Below are 24,930 nucleotides of genomic sequence, written 5' to 3'. Positions count from 1 at the left end.
TACTTAGAGGGATTCAGAGGCCCTGTGGGGCTTTGGGGGTTCGCCCATCAAAAGCAAATGGACCGGCCCTAAGTTGCGGTGGGCTGGGAAAGGTCATCTGCAAAATGGGTTAGAAGAAAGGCCTAATGCAAAGAAATCCAGATTTCACAAGCAGAAGAAAATTCCTTTTGAAGGATTGGCTGCCCTGCCATGTTGGACGGCGACTGGTCCCCCTAATAGTGAATTTAGGCTGTGTCATCCTCTAAAGAGTCCCCACTCTCTGAATTTAAGAACCCACAGGATTTGCCCCTCCTCTGCCCCTGTGCCCTGCACCAGCGTGTGGGCCTGATACCTGTGCTCACGGACAGCTCTTCCCTCGGCCTGCATCTTTCTTCCTGAAGACACCCTCAGGCTCTCCTGGTCTGCCCCAGCTCCCGGCCTCCCACCCCTCCAGCAATCACCGTGACCCTGATGCTCCTCTCTATGACGTCTCTATGACGGTACCCTGTCACCTGAGGGGCTTCCTCCCCTTAGATTAGGTACTTACTAGACCCGAAAACCCTAAGAGGGCAGGGCTTGTCCTCTGCTCAGTGCTGCGTCCCCTGTCCTGGCACAATGCCTGACACATAACAGGTGTTCAGAGAAAAGCTTGGGAAGTGGTGAATGGCTCCCAGGCGAGTCGTACCGGCACTTAAGTGGGACAGGAGGGCAGCTCACAGCCCCTTGTGGCATTTTATCAAAAAATGCATCTCTGAAAGCAGCAATTATGCCAAGAGCTGCCTCAGCCACGTTACGATGTCAAAAAAGGAAAAGTAAGTGTCCCGGATGAACAAGGATCCTGGTGCATGCAGTTCTAGATCCCTGGTTTCAAATCAGACCTGGTTTCAATAGTATGGCAGAGACTGACCTTGAAACTGTTATTTTAGGACTTTGTTTTCTTTTCTTTTTTTTTTTTTAAAGAATTTATTTATTTATTTGACAGAGAGAGAGACAGCCCGAGAGGGAGCACAAGCAGGGGGAGTGGGAGAGGGAGAAGCAGGCTTCCCGCCAAGCAGGGAGCCCGATGCGGGACTCGATCCCAGGACCCTGGGATCATGACCCGAGCCAAAGGCAGACGCCCAACAACTGAGCCACCCAGGCGCCCAGGACTTTGTTTTCTTTAGCTTTTAATCATGGCTTGACTCCCAACAATGCTGACATCTAGCAGCTTTCTATCAAGATGAGGACTAGAAATGAGAGAGATGAAACCAAAATGTCGGGAAATGGAACAAGGCAGGAGGGCCATCTGTCAAGTGTGCTAAAGTGCTGGAATCTCCGAGTCCACCATCTATCCGTGATATCTAAGAAAACACCGAGGCCCCTGAGACTCTACCAGCTTCACCCAACAGAAACCAGGAGAGACGGAGTTTTCCAAAAGGGAACTGCAGGAAGCAGTTAAGGACGCTCTGCCCTACCTAGAGCCGCCAGGAATTCATGGCAGCCCGGGAGGCGCCACAGCTGCACGCTGATGGAGACCTGGATGGGGGCCGAGGCGAAGTCCTGCTCCTTCTCGCCGGCCTGCAGCTGGACCAGCACCTGGTGGAGCTGAGCGAGGAGAACAGCGTGAGCGCGCCGCCTTCCCGGCGCCGCCTTCCCTCTGGCCCGCCTAGGATGTGTCCCCGCGTTACTCCTGTGTCACCTGCTACCGGCATCCCTGGTGACCTTAATGTGTATCACACTGCAAATCCCTTTTACGGTGCCTCAGGCCTGCTGTCGTGTCTCCTCTCGGGAGGCTCGGGGCGGAGGGGGGCGGGGGAGTATCACAGGGCAGGGGAGGCCTCGCCTCTTCCCTGGCGCACACTGGTGGCGGGGCTCGGGGACCAGAAGAGGGGTGGGCTATAGGACCGGTCGTCTCCCTCTTTTTTTCTGAGTCCCTTGATGCTCTTGAGTTACATGGTGTAGTGGAGCCCGGCATCCCGTCCCCGAGCCGCAGTGCTCGGGGAGGAACCCACACACCCCCTTCGAGGGCCCCGGGCACGTCGGGTCCCCTGAGTCTACTCAGGGGCCCTGTGTGGTGGGTTCTCAGTGTCACTCGCTCAAAGTCACTTCTGCCCCTGCTGTTCTGGTGGAACTTGAGAGGTCAAATCGAGAACACAAGAAGGGTGGAGCAGGAAAGGGGGAGGCAGAGCAGAGGAAGGGGGCAGCCGGCCGCAAGGGCGGCCCGGAGCGCGTGGGGGGGCGCGTGCATGCGGCTCTGAGCGACAGCACGTGCGCCCGAGCTCAGAGCACCGCAGGGGACGCAGGGGGTGGGCGGGTTGAGGGGCTCACCTGACAACAGTTGCTACTTAAAGTCGTACTCACCATTCCAACCATATTTTTAACAGCCTTCGGCGAGCAGATTATAAGAAAAGAAAGAAAAAGAGAGAGAGAGAAGAGAGTTTAGACTCAAGCACAGGTTGTTATGCACACGAGCTGACGACTGCTGTAGGAAGCGCCGCGGCGGCTCCGACTGGGAGGGGAGAGGAGCGAGAATCAGCAGGGACACGCAGGAGAAACAGCCACACCAGGCCAGACGCTGTCAGGGGCAGCCAGGCCCTCCCTCCCTTGCCAGGAGAGAGGCGGGGCAGGCAGGGGGCACAGAGGGCACGGAGAGGCCACTCTAGACACTGAGGGCCACGGTGCCAGAGTGATTCGAGAAATAGCCCAGCACCTGCCGGCCCCGGGCGGGGGGGGGGGGGGGGGGGGGTGGGGGACGACGGGCAGCCAGGACATCTGCCTGCGGCCCTGCGGGACAGTAGGCAAAAAGGCCCTGTGATGCCGCCAGATGTAAGAAATTAAGCAGCTGGCTTTTCGGACTCAGCCTTGCCCTGCAAATGTAATTCTAACGTCCTCTTTTTGTAGAGCGCAGGCTTCCAGCCCTCCTGGGTTCAGGATATCTTGATATACCATGTTCTAGAAGGGCCTTCCTGATTCTCGTCCACAAGGAGACATAACACGCTCATTGCCAGATGAGCAGGAACTCAAGAAGGGGCCAGGTCATTGGGCTATGTTCCAAATCTGGGGTGGAAACCACCCCGGGTAGGTGGGAGGTTCCAGGCACCACTCAGATTTTCAGAGGCTAATCCCAGACACAGCAAGCTTTGTTTCCACACAGAAATATTTCCATTTACAATGAAATCTGATCAACAATAATGAGGTGTATTGTTTTTTCAAGTTATTACACTATGAGACGACCAGAGGGAATTGTTCCGTGCTCCTCAGGGTTGCTATACCAGCCAGAAGCCCTCCCCGACACAGCGGTCACCCCAGGGTTCACAGTGTCCCTCCTTCCCCTTGTTCCAGACCCTCACTGGCCAGTAGGAGGAGCGGGAGCTCTGAGGTCAAGCTGGGAAGGGCCTGCGTGATGCTGAGAGAATCCTCTGGATTCCTGAATTAGACCTACATTCCCTTAAAAGAAAGCACGTTTTGAGAAACCTGCTAAGCAGTATCTTGCATTAGAAGTGACTCTGTGTCCACTGCTGCACCTCAGTGGCTAGTCTGTTTCAGGCAGGGCCATCCTCTGAGCTGGGCATGAGCATCAGAACTCTGCAGGGGAGCCGGCCAGGCCCACACCTGCTGGCTGAGTGTGAGAGCCACTTGTCGGTGGAAAAAGTTGGTGGGGGCGGGGATGACAAGGTGCAGGAGGCCACTGAATGGAGAGTTCAGGAAAGGCCCTGAGACTGCAGCTGACAGAGGCCTCCGAAGGCCCTACTGCTCTCAGCACCCAGCGCCCAGAGAGGATGGGCTCTTGCCCCCTGGACGTGTGCGTGAGGCTGGGGGGCTGTTTCGCCCCCAGCCCTCGTCTTTCCCGTCTAGTCACAGAGGCTGAAGGCAACAAGAGCGTGTCACTTGCAGATTCCTGGGTAGGGCCAGATCACCCTGTCTCTCCAGCTCGGCCCAGTGCTCAGGCCTGGGCTCAGCCGCCCTGGCTCAACTCACCCGGCTGATAAGCTGCTCGCCCGTCTCTGAGGCAGTGATGAGCTTGCAGAGGGCTTGGAGGGCAGGGTTAGGCAGACCTAAGGCAAGAAGAAGGCGGGTGTCACCCAGAGGGGCCCCCGTACCCACAGCCCCGCTGCCTCCCCAGGAGAAAAGCCTGAAGACACTCCACATCGGTGGCGTGTGGGTCTCTGTGTAACTTGAGAAAGGAGAGAAGGGTCCCAGAGAAAGGCCAGTCCTCCAGGCGTGTGGTCCCATCCCCAGGAGCCCGGCTCGGGCCCGGGCCACATCGCCTCCTCGGAGCAAAGCACAGAAGGCAGCCGTGGGTGCCCGCAGCCTGCCCGCCCCCGGGTTTGGCCCCATGGCTCTGGCAGATCCGGAGCTGCCGAATGAGCACGACGGCGCTGCCATGTGCCCAGCATTCCTCCGTGGCAGCCCGGGGGGAGGCAGGCCCTGCTGCTTCGGCTCTCCTCCAGGTAGGAGAGGTGTGTGTCTGCAACTCCTCGCTCCTGCCCCGCTGTGAGATCCAGCCCCCCCGCTGCCGGGACACAGGGACCACGGCTGCCAACCGGCACGCCCACGCTGCCGGCCAGCCCCTCGGCGGCCCGCCTGGTGCTCACCCAGCAGGGACTGGATGGCGCTGCTGCACTGCTGGAGCCGGTCGCCGGGGTCGGAGGTTGGGAAGAAGACGGCCGCCGGCAGGCCGCTGGCCGGGGGGTCCAGCCGGAAGCCCACGGCGGTGAGCAGGGCCTGCCAGCCAGGGATGCCGCCCACTTTGTTCTCCACGCTCTGCTGGGACGTGTACATGGCATTGCGCTGCCCGTTCTGGATGCGCTGCAGGGACTTCTCCACCTGGAAGGGAGGGGGGCAGTGAGGCGCCGCTCCAGTCAGCGGCGGGCCCCGTTTCTCTCCCGGCGCCTCTGGGACATGCGCAGCCCCGGGTGTGAAGCCAGGGCTGCCACCTGGGCGCCCCAGCCTGACGACCAGGACCCTGGAGCAACGGCCCAGCTCGTGAGGGAGGGGACCGAGGGAAAGGCTGTCACTGTCCCAGTGCCTGCAAGGCTGGGAGACTCAGAAGCGTTCTGGCCCTTCCCTAGCCCACGCTGCCCGCCCCAAGCTCTCCTCCCCAGACACTAAGACCCACTGTCAGGCCAGGGCCTGCTCCAAACCACGGGATGGCTCCCCATCACTAGAATAAACCTTCGGGCCCTCCAGAACCCCCCTCGTGGCCCATAGCCCTCACGTACATGGGCGGTACCCATCCCAGGGCTGGGGCCGGTGGTGCCCTTCTTCCTGGGGCCCCTGACTCACCCTCCATGCCACAGAGTGGCCTCTGGAACCTTCGCCTCCCCCTCCGCCTCAGGTACCCCTCCCACCTGCCAGGGCCTAAACCCGTGCCTGGAACCTATGGGCTGAATTTGCCCAAGGAACCACCAAGTTAATGCCCCCGTGAACATTCCACGGCACTTCCGGCGGCCTCGGGCCTTCCCCATGGTTTCTCTCTCTAGGGGAGATCTCAGGCCGTCCTGGGAGGCCGCATGCCCTGGGGCGCGTGGGCCATCGCTAGAGGGGCAGAAGAGTCACCAGGATGTCACCTGAGACTTCTCTTACAGTGCAACCTGGGATGCTGGGGGCTGACCTCACAGGCGGGAGGAAACGAGTGGTCCTGGGCAGGACAGACAACCTGCCAGGTGGCTTGCCATCGGGCTGAAGGTCCTCGGAGACGCACTGCCCACTGGGGTCAAGGGGTCCCAGGGCAGTTAGAAGGAGGCTCTTGCCCCACGGGCCTGGTCTTTTCTAAGAAAAGCCGCCTGGGAGCTGCAGCCAGGAAGGAGGGGACTCTAGGGTGACAGGGACCAGAAAGGGTCCTAATATTGAGCAGCTGAATGGCTCTGTGCAGTTTCTAGGCACAGGTTAAAATCAGTTAAGAGAGTCTCGGCAGCTTCTCAAGGTGCGTGAGCACAGCTACCCCGTACCAGGTGCCGTGGGCCACCTCACATCTGGCCCGAGAGCTGCCCGGGGTTCTCAGGTGACAGATGCCATCATTCCTACTCAGTCACACGCCGGTTTCAGGCAGAACCCCAAGCTTAAGAGATGCACAGGACTGACCTGCCACCAGGAGTGCACGGAGCCTCAGGCCCAGGGGGCAGCAAGTTTGTCCCACGGAGGGGACGTGCCCCCTGGAACCCGGCCCCCAAATTAAACTGCCCAGCCGGGGCCTCCAGCCGGCTCCCAGAGCCTGTGTGGAATTCGTCCCCACATCCTCCCTCTGGAGCTCAGACATGTCCTCCGGGGCAGGGCAGGGCAGCTGTTTGCATCGGGTCTGGAAGGAGCGCGGACGCCACGTGGACCCCGGCCTGAGGCTGGGCCGGTCTGCATTGCGCAGAACACTCCATGGAGGCTAACGATCCTCAGTTTTTAGAAATTACCTTCCCGGTTATCAAAGTGGAAGGGTGCAACACATTTTCTGTCCCTGCTGCTTGGCTTGATTTGTAGCTTCTGACATGTGGATGAGGATGTGAAGCCTCTGTCTGTACCCTCGGCCCCGCCCCGCCAAGGCTGGAACTGGCCAAATACGGCGTCAGCTTTGAACTCTTGCTCCAACCAAAGTTAGGGGAAGCCTGGTGCCATCTGACTTTAAAATATCCTTCCTCAGCCCCTAAGACCCTCCTGAGTGCCAGCTACTCTCACCTCTTCTCTGAGCCTCACGATAACCTGGAAAAAGTAGAAGTTTTATCCCCCTTCCAGAGGACAAGACTGAAGCTCAGAGAGCCAGGTGACTTGCCCAAAGCTTCACGGCCCAGAAGCAGCGGCAGTGTAGGCCCCAGGACGTTGGCCAGGAGGCTGCACTGCTCGCGTGCCCAGCTCCACCTGTGGACGTGCGGGCACGACGTCCCCTGCTCATGCCCGCCGGAGCCTCCCCCTCTCGGGCACCTGCAGTGGCTCTCGAGGGCAGTGGGCCCCGCTCACCAGGTGCAGCAGCACTCGCAGGGCGTCGCGGGCACGCTCCGGGTGCTGCAGGATCTCCGTGAGGGCCTGGCCGATGAGCGACGAGGGACTGTTCAGCTTCACGTCACTGCCGATGAGCATGAGCCCTGCGGAGAACACAGAAGGGCATCTCGGAGCCTGCCCTCACCTCCACCGGGCAGCTCTGGCTGTTCCCCACCCCCCGCAACTCCCTGAGGCCTCCCGGCCACCCTGCCCCCAAGAGGGGCCTGCACAGCAAAGCTGCTCCCCAGAATGGCCTGCGGGAGGTCTCCCTCCCTGGGGGCCCGCCCGTGCCCTTCTGTCCCCTCCCCTTTAAAAATTAACGCCGTTTCACGGCCCGTGAGTGGTGAGCATGGTTCTGTGGGGAAGTAGCTCGGGAAAGTGCCTCTGTTCTCCCGCTGCACAGGAAGAGGGGCTGCCCCCCACTCCCCCAGGACCCTTCCCAGGCTTGGCCACCATCCCAAGGAACGATCCGCCCTGTTTCCCCGGAGACGCACCTGTGTCCATCTGAAACACGCCTGGGGACAGGGCCCGCGGATGCGGGGCGGGAGGGCGCGCGCCTCTCTGGTTGTGGGGACGGGCAAGCAGCCTGGGCTGCGGACGACCCACCCATCTGCCCGGATCCCGGCCCGCCCCCGAAGGCAGCGCCGGGGGAAGGCAGGCAGCAGTCTCCTCAAGCCACCAAGCAACTCTGGAACCATGCTGCCCCCAAATAATGGCCACAAGGGGTTTTCCAAGAGCATGAGTGAGCCTAGGCTGTTTTTAAGGCGAGCGGGGCAGCACGACTTAAACACCATCTCCACTAAGCCGTGACTCGTATATCACCTGTCGCTCAAACAAGGACAAAAGCGCCACATCCCTGAACATGTTGGGAAGATGGGGAGGGGACCCCGCAGAGAGGGGTAGGGGTCCTGTCGGCCAGGGCCCCACAGACCAGCGCCCCGCCGTGTGGGAGCAGGGGGGCACGCAGCAGAGCTCACGTGCTGCTGGCGGGCACGAAGCCGCCGCATCTCTGCCACATCTCGTGGCAGCGGGCGCAGTCGGCGACTTGGCCAGGCCCCGGCCCTCAGCGGACGGCCGCCCACGGGCGCTGTCAGCCGCCTGAGCAAACGGGATGGGTTCCGCTCGGTTTCGATTGCCTCCCTTTCCGGCAAACGCTGCAGCTGTGCCGTGTTTGTGACGCAAACAGATGTTTCCATTTCCTAACACGGCGGCTCGTGCACGGGGCAGGCGGCGCCCGGCGGCGGGGGTGGGGAGGCCCCGCCTCGGGGGGAAATGGCAGCAGCTCTAGCGGCACCTGCCAGCCACATTTATTTTGAGAGGAAGGGTAAGGGCGGCGGGCTGTCCGGAGGCCCCACAGGTCATCCCCTGCCCCACCTCCCAGACCTGCGAGCCCGTGGCAGGCCCACTCAGGGCAGGCGCCGTCGGCCCTCCAGCACGTGCAGTACATGCATCACCAGACACGGCCAACGAGTTACCACCCCTTGCTGCCTGTGAGGATGCCGAGCTTTAGGAAGGGCGAGTAACCTGCTCAGCTCACAGAGCCCGGATATGGAACTAGGTCAAGCCCAAGTGTTCCCATGACCGAACCTAGGGACCTTCCACCACGTGGCTCTTTGCCACTGTCCCGGGACTTCACGTGAGGGCGCCATAAAATGGGTCAACCAGCACACTCCAGTCCCAGAAGTCTACACTCCTACCCCGATGGCAGGCTGTTCTGCTGCTCCTTAGTCAAAAAGACTACTTTAGGGGCGCCTGGGTGACACGGTCGGTTGAGTGTCTGACTCTTGATCTCAGCTCAGGTCGTGATCTCAGGGTGGTGAGATCGAGCCCTGCGTCGGGCTCCGCACTCAGTGGGGCGTCTGCTTGGGATTCTTTCTCCCTCTCCCTCTGCCCCTCCCTGCTCACGCTCCCTCTCTCAAATAAATAATAAAATCTTAAAAAAACCCCTCATACCACAGCGACAAGTGGCCGGCTTGGCAGAAGGCATGAGTCTCAGCAAACAAGCGTCCCCCTGCTCCACCCCATGCCACCTCCCCACAGTGGCCCGGCCTCCCCCTGCCCCCCCACCCGGGAGGCCGTGAAGACCGAGCCCTGGAGGCCTCTGGCAGGCGGTGGCCAGCGGTGCGTGCTCCTACCTGCCCAGTTGGAGGGGTGTGAGAAGGCCTTGCTGCTCTGCACCACCTTCATGGCCTCCCCCAGGGCGGCGCTGGCTTTCAGGCCATTGAGCAGGGATGAGTAGAAGGCGTGGAGAAACATCTTGGAAGCGGCCACGGGCACAGGCCACAGAGACACGAGAACACACTGTGCGCCGGCAGCCAGGAAGGCCCGGGTCAGCGCGATGACGCCGTCAGCCGTGACCTTGCTGTTGGACTCCTGCGAGGAGCCGAGGACCACCAGCTTCACGGGAAGCCGCAGGTCCAGGACGTCGGCGGCCGTGAGCAGCAGCTCCTGCAGGGGCGGGCAGTCCGAGATGCTCTCCCCGTCGCTGGCATCGTCTTGCACGCGCAGGGACTCGGGGATCGTGTAGGGGTGGCCAAAGGAGCTCTTGCTGCCAGCAGGGTTGCCGTCGGCGCTGGGAGTGAGGACCAAGGCCGACAGTTTCCAAGAGATGTGGGTGGCAAAGTGGACGCACTCGGCCTGGGTCAGGGCACTCATGACCCGTTCTTTGGTGGCCACAGTGCCCACCAGGGGCTGGCAGCCCAGCAGCTCTGACACCATGTACGCTTCCTCTTCGGCCGACGGCATGGGCCCCCACAGCCACCTGTCCATCACTGCCGACGGGAGCTTGGGGTTGCCCACAACAGCCGCCATGGACGTGGAGCTGGAGTACGTGGGTGGGTTCTTCCTCAGGTGAGACTAGGAGGGGAGGACAGACAAGCAGACCGCCCCGCCCGTCAGACACCGGCTGCGTGAGCACAGGGCTCAGTCCAGCTCGGCTACACCTGTGCTCCCAATGACCTCGCTCATTCGAATTTGCAACACCGCTTTCACCCAGGTGCTCGTCCTACTGAGAATCACAGCTGCTATGCCAAGCTCTGGAAAAGCAGCACTGGATCTTAGGAAGGGCCCTTCCTGTTTGTCAAACCCTGGGGGGCACTGCAGCAGGAGGCGAGGGTGGGTGGTGCTGGGCCTGCCCCACGCGCCTCACTCCCACAGACCTCCCTGCGGGCCCCCAAACGGGGGCGACCCACTCCTGATGAGTCGGGGCTCTGAGGGGTGACAAAAAGCTCGTCAGTCTCAGCGGAGACAGGGCTGACCTAAGCCCTGTACAGCCACTAAGTGCTGAAAAGATTATACTTGTCATCTGCTCTATGTGCTGCCAAAGAAAAACACCACCGAATTATAAAATCAGCATAGAGAAGTCCAGCAAAGTTCTGATTTCCCCGCAATGAAGCCTTTTGATGCTTTTGGGGAAACATCAAGTATCAAATTATTTCAAAATAACCTTCTGATGGCTTCACGGTAGTGATGCCTCAAACTCTGGGCATGAGAGGCGCCTGCCAGGCGTGTGTCAAGAGACGGGGCTCTTCCACTCCCTGGCCAGCTTGCTGCTGTTGTCGCCATGAAGTGTTCTTAACACGGGCCATCTCTGACCCCCAGGGTGCTTCTGGTAGCAGGTGCAGCGAGCGGCACTCTGCGCGGGACAGCATCCGACGAGGCCAGCTCACTTGGCATCTGGGAGTCATAGTCAGCCACGGACATGCCAAAAACTCAGAGAAAATCATTTCTTTCACTTTGAACTGACTCTGTCCCATGAGAAAGTTACCATTCAGCCACAGAAAACAGTCAAAACTTAAGATTTCCAAAGCCCTGTGAGGCAGACGCTGACCTGGTTTGAACCATGTCAATGGCCACGGTCAACAGAGGCCACAGCAGGTCCCATGGGGGCCGTCCACACCCAGGGTCCAGGGTTTGGCTTCCTGAATGAGCCACTTTCTCCCACTGGGAGGAGTCCTGTCTGACCCCGCTCTGCCTGGCGGTCTGCGGGGCTCTGAGGGCGTGCTCAAAGTGCATGCCTGGCGGGTCGGGGCCCATGAGGGTCTGAAGGAGTCTGGAGAAGGGGGAGAAGATCAGGGTTGGCTGGAAGGCTCTCTAATCGGGTGGGCAGGCCAAGGGGGGCTGTGGGGTGAGACCTCTGCTTCTGTGGACGGCCCACCGTCGCCCTCTCGATTTTCACAGACATTTCTACTCACACTCTTTTGCTGAATGAGACCCAAATTCCTGTCTGTCCCCTGAAAGCCACCTCATTTGTGTTCAGTTCTTTCATTGGCCTGTGGGGCCCTTTTCCACTTGACAGTAATCTTACGTGTCTGCCATCCCTGCCCGGGAACCCTCTGCTGGGGGCACACTCGGCGCCCAGCCAGTGGTCATCGTGAGGGCAGCGTGCGCCGGGGGAAACCAGCTTCCTCAGACACTCGGCCTGGCCTCGAGCCTGACCCAGTCCCCCGAGGAGCTCACAGCCCTGATGTCACGGCAAAGACATTTTGAGAGAAAGGACACTGATTGTGTCTTCCGGAGATAGCAAAGACCAGTCAGGGGTCGGGGGTGAGGAGGCTGTCCCCTCACCTTCGGACAGATCTACTCCAAAGGCAGCCTCCCTGACTGCAAACTCCAGGGTGAACATTGGGAAGAGCTCACACGCTGCCCGCGCAGCCCAGTCTGGCCGGGAAGGCCGTCCTCCAGGCCCGCACAGCCGGGCACCCGCAGCGAGCGTGAGACTTACCTTGGACTGTGGGCTGAGGGAGCGGATGGAGGGGACAGCGATGAGGGCGAAGCGCTCGTACAGGTACTCGTTGGAGGAGCTTCCCTTCAGGAGGGCGAAAGGGATGAGGTAGAGCTCCCCCTCCAGAACCAGGACCAGCTGCCGGTGCCGGCCCACGGGGCCGCTGGAGTGCATCAGGCCCTGCAGGGAGGCACGGGGCGCCTGAGTCCGGGCCCAGCAGGCGGCGGCCTGCCCGCACCGGCCGCTACCGGGCCACAAACCAGATGTGCCCGGGAAGCACCCGGCAGGCCCACGGCACCCATGGCGGGGGGTGGGGGCGGTGGGGTGGGGGTGGCTTGGGGCGCTGCCCACAGGAGCATCACCAAATGGGGGCTTCTGCCCGAGGAGGAGGTTGGGGACCCGTCTCTTTAAGCCTGCATGGCGGGGGTGGGGTGGGGGAGGGAGACCTGGTCACCTGTCAAGGAACAGGATGTCCCACAAAGACAAGGACCGGCCCCAGTAGGTCTACGGGAGGCAAGGAGTTGTCCCAGAAAGAGCCCTGTGAGTCATGGTGACCCCCAGAGGGCCAGGCCAGGGGATGCTACGTTGGTCCAGAAACCCTAAGAGCAGCGTAGGTGTGACTCTTCTCCCAAGAGACAGTGACACTGTGACCCCCAGACTGGCCCCAGGCTGAACGGGAACAGAGATCAAGCAGATGCTGCTGCCGCTCAAGGAGACAGCGGCCGGAGCCTGCTGGGGGAGAAGACTGCGTGGGAGCACGGCCTAGCCCTGGCTCGGGGGACGGTCACGGCCGGGCTCCTGGCGCCCTCGCCCCCACCGGCCTGGCGCAGTGGCCACTGGGGCGCCGCCGTGCTCCTCGGGAGTGAATGTGCACACCGGATCCGCCTGCCATGCTGCCGTGGGTGCTGGGCTGAGGCTGGCCCGGCACAGGGCACTCAGCTAAGCCAAAGTGACACGTGCCTGGCGGGCCCTTCAGTCTGGACAACCCCCCTGTGGCTTTGTCTTTTTAAAAAACATTCTAGCTGCATCTAAAGGAAGCCGAAATAAAAACAGGCCAATTTGTTGTTGTTTGCTTTAAGAGCTATTTCCCGAGAAGGGGTAAAAGAATCACTGCATGACCCAGGGAGGAGGAAGTGGGGCGTGTCACACTGTGGCAGATTTCTGGATCGGCACAGGGAGGTAGGAGGGCTGGGTGCCCGCAGTCAGCTCCTGGGCCTGGTGGGAGTCCCCACCGTGGCCACACCGAGGTCCCCCCTCCTGCCCCCGGCCCTGGGAAGCCGCTCTGGAGGGCAGTGCACCCACAGCTGCCGTGGCTGCCGTGTGCCAAGCAGACCTGGGAGGTGGGCCAGAGGTGCTGGGCTGATGGTGCCCTGACCTCGGTGACGGGTCAGCAGCCCCGGAACAGTGATGACCACTCACTGCTCAGCAGGGACCCTCCCGCCTGACAGGTGGGCAATGTGGGGGCTCAGGCCACCTGCCATGTGCAATCAGACCCATCCTCAGCTGATCCGGGGTCACCAGGCATTTGTTGGACAAGATGCCAGCCCCACCCTTGCAGGCCTCCCCTGGACTCCTCCTGCCAGGGCCCAAACCCCAGTAAGTCTCTGTCAGGTGCCATCCCACAGGTCACGGATTTCCCTGGGACACACGCCACTCTCGGGCAAGTCCTCAGCAAACAAGAGCACCCATGCGCATGAACAGAAGGCGAGCAGAGGAGTGCTGGACGGGGTAGGGGTGTGATTGGGAGGCTGGAAGCCATTCAGAGAGGCATTACTGGTAGGATCTTTCTTTGTAAGGACTCTGCAGACTCTGCCTGCAAGACCTTATCTGGGGCATCAGCCTGAAGACCCGTGAGTTCCTGTCCCTGAAGGCAGCACGGGTGTCTTCTCTGATGAGGAATTCTGATCTCTCCGAGGGCCAGTCAGTGTAACGTTGGCCTGGGCAGACGAGGCCCGTGGGGTAAACAGAGAACAAGGCTGGGGAGAAATACAGAAGCCAGACTGTGGAGGGCCCTGGCCGAGGTCAGACAGGAAAGCATGGCTCCTACAGGCCGTAAGCAACTGCCACGCATTCTCCACGGACAAACCTCCAACGAAGTGACCAGAGGTAGCCTGCCTCACAGGAGATGGGGCTGCGCATGCTAATTCAGACAGGGAGAGACGCACGGCGAGAAGGGAGACTTGCCAGGACTTGGTGAAGAGTGACCTCAGTGGTGAGGAGAGGGAAGGCTCTGGAATTCTAGCCTGGAGATGGGGAGAGTTTTCTCTGAATGGAGTACCCCAATTCAGAGGTCTGGGTCCTCCCGGAATGGAGACTCGTGGCTGGGGCCGAGCTGGCCCCCGTGCCCGGCCCTGGGCGAGGGCCCCACGGGGGAGCCGTGTCCTGGCAGTGTGGAAGGAGGTGAGCGTCGGCAGCACCGGCCGGCGGGCAGATGGGCCGCAGAGCCGACTGACAGCTCTAGTTAAAAGACAGCAGGAAAACGTATTGAACATGCTGGAAAAGGTGGCCTGGAAACGGTCTTCTGAATTCTGCCTCCGGGATACACGAGCATTGCCCTTGTACTGAAAGATTAGCTATAATCTAATGTGAACTTGAAAATAGAAAATAAAATGATGTCTCACTTGTAATGAGATATGTAACAGATGATTACATGTCATCTATTAGATAGAAAAGGAGAGACAATTCAGGGAAAGGCTTCTCTGCGCCTCCATCTGTCAGTCTAGAAAGGGTATTTGCTGGCTTCTTAAGTCCTGGGTTTGAGCCATAAAAGAGCTCAGCATCAGCCCCACACCAGCAACTAACAGAGTCCAACAAATTTCAGCAAAGACTCAGACTTCTGGACCTCTGAAGTTTCTAGAAATGGATCTCTTGAAGAAGACCAAGACAACAAGGGCAGGGGTGCTGAAACCTGTGTACTCCCCCGGTGACCCTGCCCGTCCCAGGGCGTTCCAGGCCCAGGATGGCAACGGGGACACGGAGTGCCCCAGCAGGGAGGCCCGGCAGCGAGAGGACTCGAGCTAAGCCCAGTCTTTGCAGAGGGGGAGGGGCTGTTCCTTCAGCCGGGGCAGGCGGTGGGCACCTGCAGGTGGGTGTGGGCGGCTGTTGTCACTTTACAGACTCTCAGCTGCACCCCCTGCCCCCCCATACCCTGTCATCCCTGCCCGGGGACTGGATTCCTGCAGCGGGGGCTGCTGTAGAGGGAGCTCGGTGCTGAGCTTCCTCGGTGGACGGCGCGGAGGGCGATGCCAAGGGAAGAGGATTTCCTGCTGGCCCAGGTGTGTGTGTGTGTGTGTGTGTGTGTGTGTGTGTGTGTGTGTCTGTGTCTGTGTGTGTAAACATGCAGCGGAGCCCAGACTGTGGCCGTCCGACTGTACCCTGTCAGACTGTACCCTGCTGATACCCTTCCCTCAGCCCTTTCCACACGAGAGCCAGGGCCCGCGCCCCCGTGCTCTCGGCAGGCCTCCTGCCCAGCAGGCGCCCAGACTCTCTCTGCACACCCTTGCCACCGGAAGCGGATCATCTGCCCTCCTGCCCCCGTACAGAGTGGCCTTCAAGACCAGGTCCGGCCCGGCCAAACCAGCAAATGTCTCTGCTATCCAGTGGGCTGAACCACATACCTTTCCCGGTGCCCATCCTTTCCTGGGTAAACTCCCTCAGCCCGAGAAAGCCAGACAGTTTCCTCAGAGCTGACTGTTTGGCCACAGGGAATAAGTCTCTCTGTCAAACGTCCCCTGGTTGACCTACGGTGGTTTCTGTCTCCCGCATGAGCCCACAACGCGGGCACATCCACGACCTCACAGGCCTGTAGGTCAAAGCCGGCCATGGCAGTGTGGGGCCTGGCACCCAGTGGGCACTTGGGACACACCAGTCAAGTGTGAACTCACAACTGTCTGCAGGTTCTTGAAATAAGGTCAACACAGGCCCTGTAATTTTTATAGCTGACCCTTGAGCAACACGGATTTGAATGGCATGGGTCCACTTACACGTGGGGTTTTTTCAACACACACAGGACAGGACTGTAAATATATATTTTCTTCCTGGTGATTTTCTTAATACCACTTTCTTTTCTTACGCTTGTAGGATTACAGTATATAATCCATGTAACCTACAGAATCTGTTAATCGACTCCTTGTTACTGATAAGCCTTCTGAGCCAACAGTAGGCTATTAGTAGTTAAGTTTTGAGGGAGTCAAAAGTTCCACTTGGATATTTTACTGTACAGAAGGCGGGCGCCCCACATTACACAGGACCCGTGTTGTTCAAGGCTCAACCGCATGTTGTTTTTTCCTGGGCCTCAATTTCCAGTACTACTCATCCCCTTTCCCTCTGGTGTTTATAAACATGAATGTAGCTAAAACATGTAAGTGGCCCCTCTGGAACATTCAGCTCCAAACTTTAACCCAGGGACTTCGAGAGACCAATGTCACCACCGTCTGTCTCATCCTCACGTCACCATCACCATCATCCACCAGCTGTTTACTGAGTGTCCGTGACACCTGACACCTGTGAGGTCTGCCACCCAACGGTGACCCTGAAGTCCAGTTTCTGAGTCTGCAGCTCTCCCAGGCAACCACCACAGACCCCAAATGTATGGTTGGTGGGGACTTCAGATGCGATCACCATTTTTTCAGTGGGGTCCTATACATACTCATGGTGACCAATGGCCCCAATCCGTTCAGAAAGCACTGATATAAAACATGATGTTGCACGTGTCCTGGTTTCTGGCTTAAGAGCTACATACTCACGCAGGTCACCAGGGCTCAAGGGATCAGCCTGCACCCTCCATGTGCAGCGAGCTTCGTTTTCACCAGAGGACACGGGAAGCCGCTCACTGCGTCACAGCATCACAGCCCAAGGAATAAACATCCCTGATCACAGTGGGGGAGGGAGAGCAAGCTCCTGGGTCCATGAGTTTCCAGACAGATTAGATTTGGGATAAAATGGACTCTACTGTCTACCACAAGGATTCCAGAAGCAAGAACTGGTGGGCATCTGGCCACTGCAGAGCTGGGTTACAGGCCTGGGACTTTTTTCCTGACTCCCATTTGTGATTGAGTGAACTGGTCAAACAGAACTTTTTAAGGTAGAGAAACCTTTTCTGTGATGTTTCTGGGAGATCTTGGCATCACAGATGGATGGAGACAGTTGCAGCAAATATCACAGAACTGTGGGGACTGACCCTCATGCCACGACTAAAACCTACAAAGACCATAGACCCTGTAAATCCAACCAGAAATGCAAGAGTCAAGGTCAACCCACTCGACAAGATTCTTTGGACATCCCAATAACAAACCACTGGTTTGCCTGAAGAACCAACGGAGGGGAGGGGTTTGGAATTCGGGTGCTGGAGGAACGTGACGAACGTCCAGCTCCAGCCACATCAGCCAGAGGGTCTGCCCAAGCTGCGGGGGCCTCTGCCCAGCAACGGCCCTCTGCTTCTTGGCTGCCCCAGGGAAAATGAGCCCACGCACCCCCGGGGGCAGGGAGCTGCCGGGTGGGGCTGTTACACACCCACTGGAGCAGAGCCCAAGCCTAGTGGAGCTGACCCTGGGGGGACCCCCCCCCCGCGCCCCTCCCCTCCCACCGCCCCCCACCGCCGGGAGGCCGCTCTCACCGCCAGTTCGGCTGCTCTGGGCAGCTTCTCACCTCCATCTTTCCTTGTCCTAATCAGTTGGAAAGGCTTGCTGTCTGTCTTTGGGTGACGTGTGTCCTCATTTGAATATCACTACAGATGTCTCACTCAGAAATCAGTTAGACGGGCTGGCAGTGGGGCTGCCAGCCCCGAGTGTGCCACCAGCCCCGAGCGTGCCAGTCTCCAGGGCCTTATCCTCTGCTCCACAGTCTGTGGAGTGTAGGTCTGATTGTTTCTGGGGACAACTATTCCCTGGCCATCTCCAAACCCTCCATCTGTTTAGAAAACAGGCGCCCAGGTAGGCAGTCTCGTCTCCTGGGGCATCTGTTCTGGGGTGAGCTGGTTTATCAGGCTACTTGATTTTGCAAGAGTCCTTTCCCCCAGAGCCGAAATTAAGGGCAGGACCCAGTTGGAGCTGAGCTCTGCCTCTGCCTTCCATGCGTGGATGAGAGGTCTGGAGCGAATTCCCAGAGCCCCAGGGTTTAGGAAGGCAGTTTACCAACCTAACCAACCCGAACAGCAAGTTTTAAGTAAGTTTCTGGGGGTCCTGAAACAGGCAAGTCCACGTAAACAGGCAGCAACCTTAATCCAGAGCAGAGGTAGGCGAGGAATACTTGTCCTTCTGATCAAGGTCATTCGCTCTTGCTACCTGTCCTACAACTACAGTTTTATGACTGTAAATGTAGGAAACAGGGCATTTCAATAAATGGAAATAACGGTAAAGATGGGACTATAACTAGAATGAATCCAAACTCCAGTGATCCTGAAAGGTCCCTAAATCTGGACCTCTGGAGAATGATTCATGCAAATCCTAGGCAATTTCCTACTCTCCATCTGGCTCCATCAGAGCAGCTTCTGGCTTTGGGTGAAGCCCTGTCTGCAAACTGAGGGGGTGATTCGGGACCTGAGTGGGCCAGTGGCTTCCCCTAGAGCAGCCCTGGGGGGCCTCGTCACATCAGATGCATCTTCTGGAACACAGCTGCTGGGGCATACTTCTTTGCGATACCCATCCTGCCGCGGGCCAAGACTGGTCCAGGTCTGTCCCTTCACCATAGGCAGGGCCCAGAGGCATGGCTTACTGTCTTTACTCTATTAAAGTGATTAAAAATGAAGGCCAGGGACGCACACAGGTTCCCAGTCCTTTTCACTCGAAACCCTTCCAACTTTTCTTCGGTGACATTTTCTCCCGTGGGTACTAGACAGGACTTGACTTAATGTCTGCTGACGGGTCACATGCAGACGTGGCCGGGCCCTCCTCAAAGACAGCCGGACAGGCTCGCCCCATTCTGACAGCAAAGGACGGCGTGCTTCCAGGAAAGAGCCACGACCGTGGTTCCCTGAAGCCAAATTAAATCAAATACTGGTGCAAGCCGACGGTAAAATATTCTTCTGTTCCACTTTTCATACTGTCTGACCTAGTCCCTTAGCCACAGGACTGGGGCTACACAAAGGCACTTGTTCAAATAATTATAAGCCCCACGTGAAGAGGCTAATCGCTTTAGTCTTGAAGTGTCAGGGATTCGTAAGCTTGGACTTTCGGTTTTGATTTGTATTTTCACTGAAAATGTGGGAACGGGCCTGGCTTTGCCTGGCAGCTGATAGCGCCGGGAGCGGGCTGGCGGGCGGGTGGTGTCGTGTCGCCCTCTGGTGGCCTCCGGAGCAGGCGGGGGTGCTGGCCTGGGCAGCGGAAGGCCCAGCCTCCTCCCCCTCCAGCCTGGCAGCTGACGGGGGGGGGGGGGGCCTCCCTGCAGCCCACCCCTCCCTGAGCACCATCTGTGAGCATCAGATGAGGGGGCCACACACTCTGCCGCCTCCTCTGCATCCAGGATGGTGTGGACCCCACACACACCCACAAGTGCTTGTGGAAAGAACGGGTGAAAGTTTCCCGTCAGGCGTTTTTACTGAAACACAGCGGATCACCTCAGCTAGCCAAGGACAAGCTCGCGCCCTGACCGCTAGCTTTAACGGCCTTCGGGAGCCTTCGCTCTGTGGCTCGTGTGAGGCAGCCACGCTCGTTCAGTGTTCGGACACCTCAGTCACAAGAGAGGAGAGCTGAACTCTCAGGAACTCAGGACACGCTTTCCAACTACAGGGCTCCCTTCAGACTACAGGGCTGCACCCCGGAGGGCAGGTGCGCAGGGCTCCGGACGTCGGTCCCTACAGCGCGGCTCCCGAACCACGTGCTCTGGGGCGCCGGCAGCCAGGCTGGTGGCGGGACGCCCCCTTCCCTGGGCAGGTCACCTCAGGAAGGCTGACTTCGTCCCTGCTCTCCCTTGTTTAGGGCCGTCACTCTTCCCCTGCCCAGGAGCCCTGGAGGGACACAGATGTCTAGGCATGAGCCGGCACTATTCGCACTGGCACATTTTTACTCTTTAAGTCACGGGCAAGTCTGCAGGGAGAAAAGACACAGCGCAGATTTTATAAACCCGTAGACTCCCCGACAAGGATGACTCGAGGCTGCAGCAGCTTCTCCCCCCGTGCGAGGGGGGCGAGCCCTGGATGGAGGGAGAGAGGTCCACCTCTCCCCGCCCCCCCCAGCTTTGGACCACGTACCATCCCATAAACTTCACCGAGTGTCAGCAGGTACCAGGCCCCGTGCCAGGTGCTGGGGGCCGCAGAGATGAGGGACCGTGCTTGCCTTCAGGGAGCGTGGGGTGGGCAGCAAGGGACAGGAGGTGAGGCACGCCAAGAGCCAAGTTCTGAGTCCAGTGAGGTAGCGGGTGCCATGAAAGACATGGGGCATAGAGGGGACCCAGTGCCAGGGAGGGGGAGGAAGCCTGCAGAGTGGTGGGGGGAGAGGGCAAGGAAGGCTTCTAAGAGGAGGGCACACTCGAGCCAGAGAGAGGTGAGGAGCTTGCCGGCTCCAGATGCCCTGAGCCTCCAAGGACACGCTGCTCCCAGCCCGTCTCCAGCTCTGCCCTCTGCGCCCTGGCCCTCCTCACCAGCCCCACCAGCCCATTCCACATTCATGGAGAAAGTCATCTGGGACCCGGACACAAAAGAGGAAGTGCAAAGGGCCCCAGAAGGCCCGAGTGAGTGAAAAATGGAGGGTCCGAACAGCCCCTCTCGCCAGGGCCCCTCCTGCCGCTGCCCCTGCCCTACGTGCTCCTCACACGCCTCGAAGCCCAACCCTGCTCAGACCTGACATGCTCTGCGATGTCGTCCCATTTTCTAACGAGGACACAGGGACTCGAGGAGGAGAAACTGCTGGCCGAGGTCACCCAGCCAGGGAAGTCCGGACTGCCAGCCCCCAGAGCTCTGGGCTTCCCACCACCCCCAGGCTCCCTGAGCGAGGGAGGTCTGCAGGGCCTGGCAGGCAGGCAGCCTCCTGAGCGATACTGGGCAGGCTGGCACATCCTTGGCTGACCAGTGCATTTCCAGGGGATGACGGAATCGCTGTCAAGGTGGGGTTTCCTGAGGACGCGCTTCATCTCTGCCAGCTGGCTGAAGCGGAGGGGCGAGCCGCCGAGGGGCCGCCCCAACAGACAAAACTCCCACGTGGTTGCAGACAGCCGCGAGGGCACGCGGGCCTGCCGCCTGCTCTCCAAGGACTCGTCAGTCACGCCCTCCCCGCCTGAGAGCCAGGCCCCCATGAGTGCAGGCACCTGGGCTTTCCTTGGGGTCTGCTATGGGCTGAATGCTGGTGTCCCCCCAAATCCACATGTTGAAGCCCTAATCCCCAGTGGGATGGTATTTGGAGGTGGGGCCTTTGGGAGATAATTTGGTTTAGATGAGGTCACGAGGACAGTACCCCCATGATGGGGTCAGCGCCCTGAGAAGACGGGAAAGAGACCAGAGCCCCCACGACCCCATGAGAGGACGCGGTGAGAAGGGGTCTGTGTGCAGCCAGAAGGAGGGCCTTCGCCAAGCTGCTGAATATGCTGGCACCCTCACCCGGGACTTCACGCCTCCGGAGCCATGAGAAATAAATGTCTATTGTCTAAACGGCCCAGTTCACGATCTTTTGTTACCGCAGCCAGAGCTGACTAATACACAGAAGGCATCTGACAGGCTCACCATTCAGATTCCTAAGATCCCCGAGCCCTTTGGTCTCCCCCACCCAGTGGGAGTGCCATGTCTGGACGGAAGGACGGTGTGCAAAGTCCAGAGCCACAGACACCCGTTCTCAACCTTCTTGAGAAATCCCAAATGAAAGGGGGTCTTTGACGTCAGACACTGTGATGGAGTCTGTGGCTCCTGACAGTGGCAGAGGCCGAGGGATCTGTTCTCAGCAGAAAGCACAGCCCTGGCGTGACCCCCAAATGAGAGGTGGGAGATGGGGAAGCCTTCCCAGCAGGGCGAGGCAGAGCCGTGGGCACAGTCCCCTTCCCATCTGCTGGGGGCCCACGTGGATGGCATGGTTCCTGCTGACAACTGGGGAGATGGGCCCGGCCCCGTGGCTCCCTCGGCCCCAAAGTCTGATGAGAAGATGGGAGGAGGGCATCACCTCACAGCGGAGGCCAGATCCGCCGGGCTGCAAAGGAGCAGCGCCAGGCTTCAACCTGGCAGCTTGAACCCGGGGCCTCACCCACGAACCAGCAGCCAACCAGGAATGCGCTTCCAGACCCTGACTGAGCAGCTGGAGAGAGAGGTGTGTTCTGGAAAGGCCCCGCTTGTCTCGGGAGCCCATTTTGTACCTAAGGGGCACATGTGGGCACTGAGCGGGAAACGACGTGTCCTGACGCCTCGAAGCCTCTGGGCCCCAGTGGAGCTGGGGGGGGGGGGCACTTACCCCTTCCATGGGCGCTATGAGCAGGTCGTACAGAGCACGGAGCGGGGGCCTGGCGAATGAGCTCTGCCTCCTGGCCAGAGAGGAGGTCCCGTCCTTGATGGGCGACATGGTGTTGCTGCCCAAGCTCGTCATGCTCTGGCAGCTCCTGGGGAGAGAAGGGCCAAGGGAGTCAGCAGGGCCCACGTGGGGCCGGCGGGGCCGCACTGCTCACTCCCGAGCACTCTAGGTCCTGGAAAAGGCAGGTCGGAGGCCGCACAGCAGGGCCCAGCCCGGCCTCCCTCCCGGCTTCGCCTTCCTCACCTTCCTTTCAGGTAATTTTCACAGAACAGTGAGCACTGACAGAAACCGCAGGGCAAACCAGCTGTCCACAACAGCTTACATTTCTATGGAGTTTTTCTGCATAATCAGATGTCCCAAAGTGCTGTTCAAAGGATTTAATTACATCCTTGTGTGAAGCGATTGTGTGCAGGCAAACGTGAGGACCATGAGAATCAGCAGCAGCCCCCAGGCGGCTGGGGCGCACAGTGCCCCCAGGCCAACTGCTCCCTGGGCAGGAGCCCAGCCCAGACCAGGGGTGTGCCGGCCCCAACCCGGGGCCCAGGTCAGCGGCCTGGCACCGCACCAGGCCCTGCAGGCCTCCTGACCTGGCAGCCCCTGTACAGTGGGTCTGCTCGAGTGTGCCTGCAGACTTTGGCTTTGCTTTTTAGCTTCCGCTCGGGTGTTGCCAGGCGGTTTTATCAGTACAGATGGCATTCTCGATCCCAAGGACCCTGAGTTTCACACTCCCAACACAGGACAAGAACATTCATTCCCTTAGAAAGTGTTTCTGGGGCGCCTGGGGCAGCTCAGTCGGTTGCGCGTCCGACTCTTGGTTTCGGCTCAGGTCATGATTGCAGGGTGGGGGGATTGAGCCCCGCGTCAGGCTCCGTGCTCACGAGGAATCTGCTTGGGATTCTCCCTCTGCCCCTCCCCCTGCTCTCTCTGTCTCAAATAAATAAGTAAATAAAATCTTGTAAAAAAAGAAAAAGAGTGTTTCCTGGCCACAGTTTACCTGCCAGGCCCCGCTGTCAGCCCTGGGGGCCTACAGAGGACACCCAGCACAGGCGGGCACAAGAGACAACAGGCAGGGAAACACGCCCGTTTCCATGAAGGGACCAGGCTGCCTCCCACCCGTCCCTCTGAACCTGCCCCGCAGCCCAGCCGCTGTGGCTTCAGCACAGTGGGACGTTCTCTGCACAATTGCTGGACCGTCAGTGGTCTCTTAACCTTGATTTAGACACTGTGCCCATTTTTGGAGTTTCTGCTGCATCCTCAAGGACCCTTAAGGGGAAAGACCAGGTCTTCTACAAGATGCCTCCAAGCTTTGGTAAATACTCCGGGCTGCTGCTGGTGGCAGAGCTTCAGTGTTTCCTGAGAAAAGACCAGAAGGCAGCTTTCCCTCCTGGGCCTGGCCAGGATCCGCGACCATCTAAAGAAAGGATTGGGAAGATCTATTTGTGTTTTCCAGGTATGGTTTCTGCCCCCTGGCTTCCCCCCGACTCTTCTCAGCGTTCTCAGCAACGCCCCCCTTGACCTCAATTCCACGGCCCGCCAAGCCAAGCCGGGAGCGCCCTCAGCAGCCCCTGCAAGAGAAGGACGGGCAGAGGACTTGGAGGCCTGGAGCTGGCTCGCGCCTGCGCCTGTCCCGCCCGCTCAGGCAATGTGTCACCGCAAGCGACTGGGGGTGTGGGGTGACTTTGCCACCAGAGCCAGTGAAGCACAGATTGCCCTGGAGTGACACTGAGGGGCGCACTGAATTCCACAGAACACGCTGCAAAGAGCAATACTCCCCTGAAGGAGAGGACCAAACTGCTCTCCAGAGGAGAGGCTTGGCGGGACACGCAGTGTCTGTCACAGGCCTATGTGCCCTCGCATCCTCGGCAGACAGAGCTCACAGCCCCGGGAGCCCGCACCACCATCGGGTCAGCGGGACAAGGTGCCGACAGGACCGCTCAGCTCCCTCTCCCCGCGAGCCTCTCTTTCCACCCCCTAGACAGGTGTCTGCCTGGATGGTGGGCTTGTAACCCTGCGGGAGGCACCTGAGTCTGATTAATCCAGCTGCAGGTGTCCAGAGGGAGTGCCATGTCCCCAGACAACGCTGTGGCCACAGGTGCTCACCGTGACTGGCGGGGCACTCCACAAAGCCCAAGGCTCGGAACTTAAAAGCTTCTTCTGCAGAAAGAGAGCCCAGCCCCCCCTGAGCTCCCCTCCGGGGTCCCCGGAGACCAGCATAATCCAAGCTGCATGGGGGATTCCTTCCAGCTGACTCAAAGCATACTACTCAGGCCAAGCACTTTGCACCCCATGCTGGGCCAGTCTGACTCCTCCCTGGTGAGTGGAGTCCCAAGGGCACAGGACATCAGGTTGGGTGAAGCCCGGAAGCCTGAGCAGGGCACACTGCTGGCACGGTGAGGTGCTCAAACATGGTTTCTGGAAGTGGCCAAAAAAGTGCCTGGGAAGGAGGGAGCTAGAGGGCTGGGGACGTATCTGGGGGCAGACCCGCTGGGTGCTAATCCCAGCCTGGGGCTCTAGGCCTTGCTTTCTGCACCTGCACAAAGGGGAAATTCTGTCCGCAGTCACGAAGCATCAGGAATGGAGAAACGGCTGCAAAGGATCCCCCACTGAAAGTCACTGGGAGTCTCAGCTAATGGGACAGTGAGTGAGACAAAGACCTGGGCAGGAGGGGGGCACACAGGCTGGGATTCCAGAGTGCAAGCGCAGAAGGCCATGGTGTCTTTTTATTGAAACCCATGAAGTTCCAGAGGCATCTAAAGGGCCCAACAACACTAACCTTGTCCATATGTGGCCCTGCCCACGATGGGGCAGGCCTGCGGGGTCCTCGCACCGGGCTGGGAGGAAAGGGGACGGCTCCAGCAGAGG

The 24,930-nt window shown here is 59.5% G+C and overlaps 1 protein-coding gene across 1 annotated transcript in view; it reads right to left on the bottom strand.

The window, feature by feature from the left end:
- TTC28 (tetratricopeptide repeat domain 28) overlaps positions 1-24,930 on the bottom strand; it is a 604,133-nt gene that overhangs the window by 4,855 nt on the left and 574,348 nt on the right. Inside the window, exons 14-21 of the mRNA XM_044921035.1 lie at positions 22,012-22,156; positions 11,648-11,827; positions 9,060-9,780; positions 6,904-7,028; positions 4,554-4,785; positions 3,937-4,013; positions 2,320-2,343; positions 1,434-1,563 (exon numbers count right to left, since the gene is read on the bottom strand). Of these exons, the coding sequence (XP_044776970.1) occupies positions 1,434-1,563; positions 2,320-2,343; positions 3,937-4,013; positions 4,554-4,785; positions 6,904-7,028; positions 9,060-9,780; positions 11,648-11,827; positions 22,012-22,156 (1,634 nt within the window). The remainder of the gene's footprint in view (positions 1-1,433; positions 1,564-2,319; positions 2,344-3,936; positions 4,014-4,553; positions 4,786-6,903; positions 7,029-9,059; positions 9,781-11,647; positions 11,828-22,011; positions 22,157-24,930) is intronic.

Source organism: Neomonachus schauinslandi, chromosome 14 (genome assembly GCF_002201575.2).
Source record: "Neomonachus schauinslandi chromosome 14, ASM220157v2, whole genome shotgun sequence".
Taxonomy (NCBI): Eukaryota; Metazoa; Chordata; class Mammalia; order Carnivora; family Phocidae; genus Neomonachus; species Neomonachus schauinslandi.
Note: the sequence above shows the minus strand (reverse complement) of the source record. Positions and strands in the feature narration are given on the sequence as shown.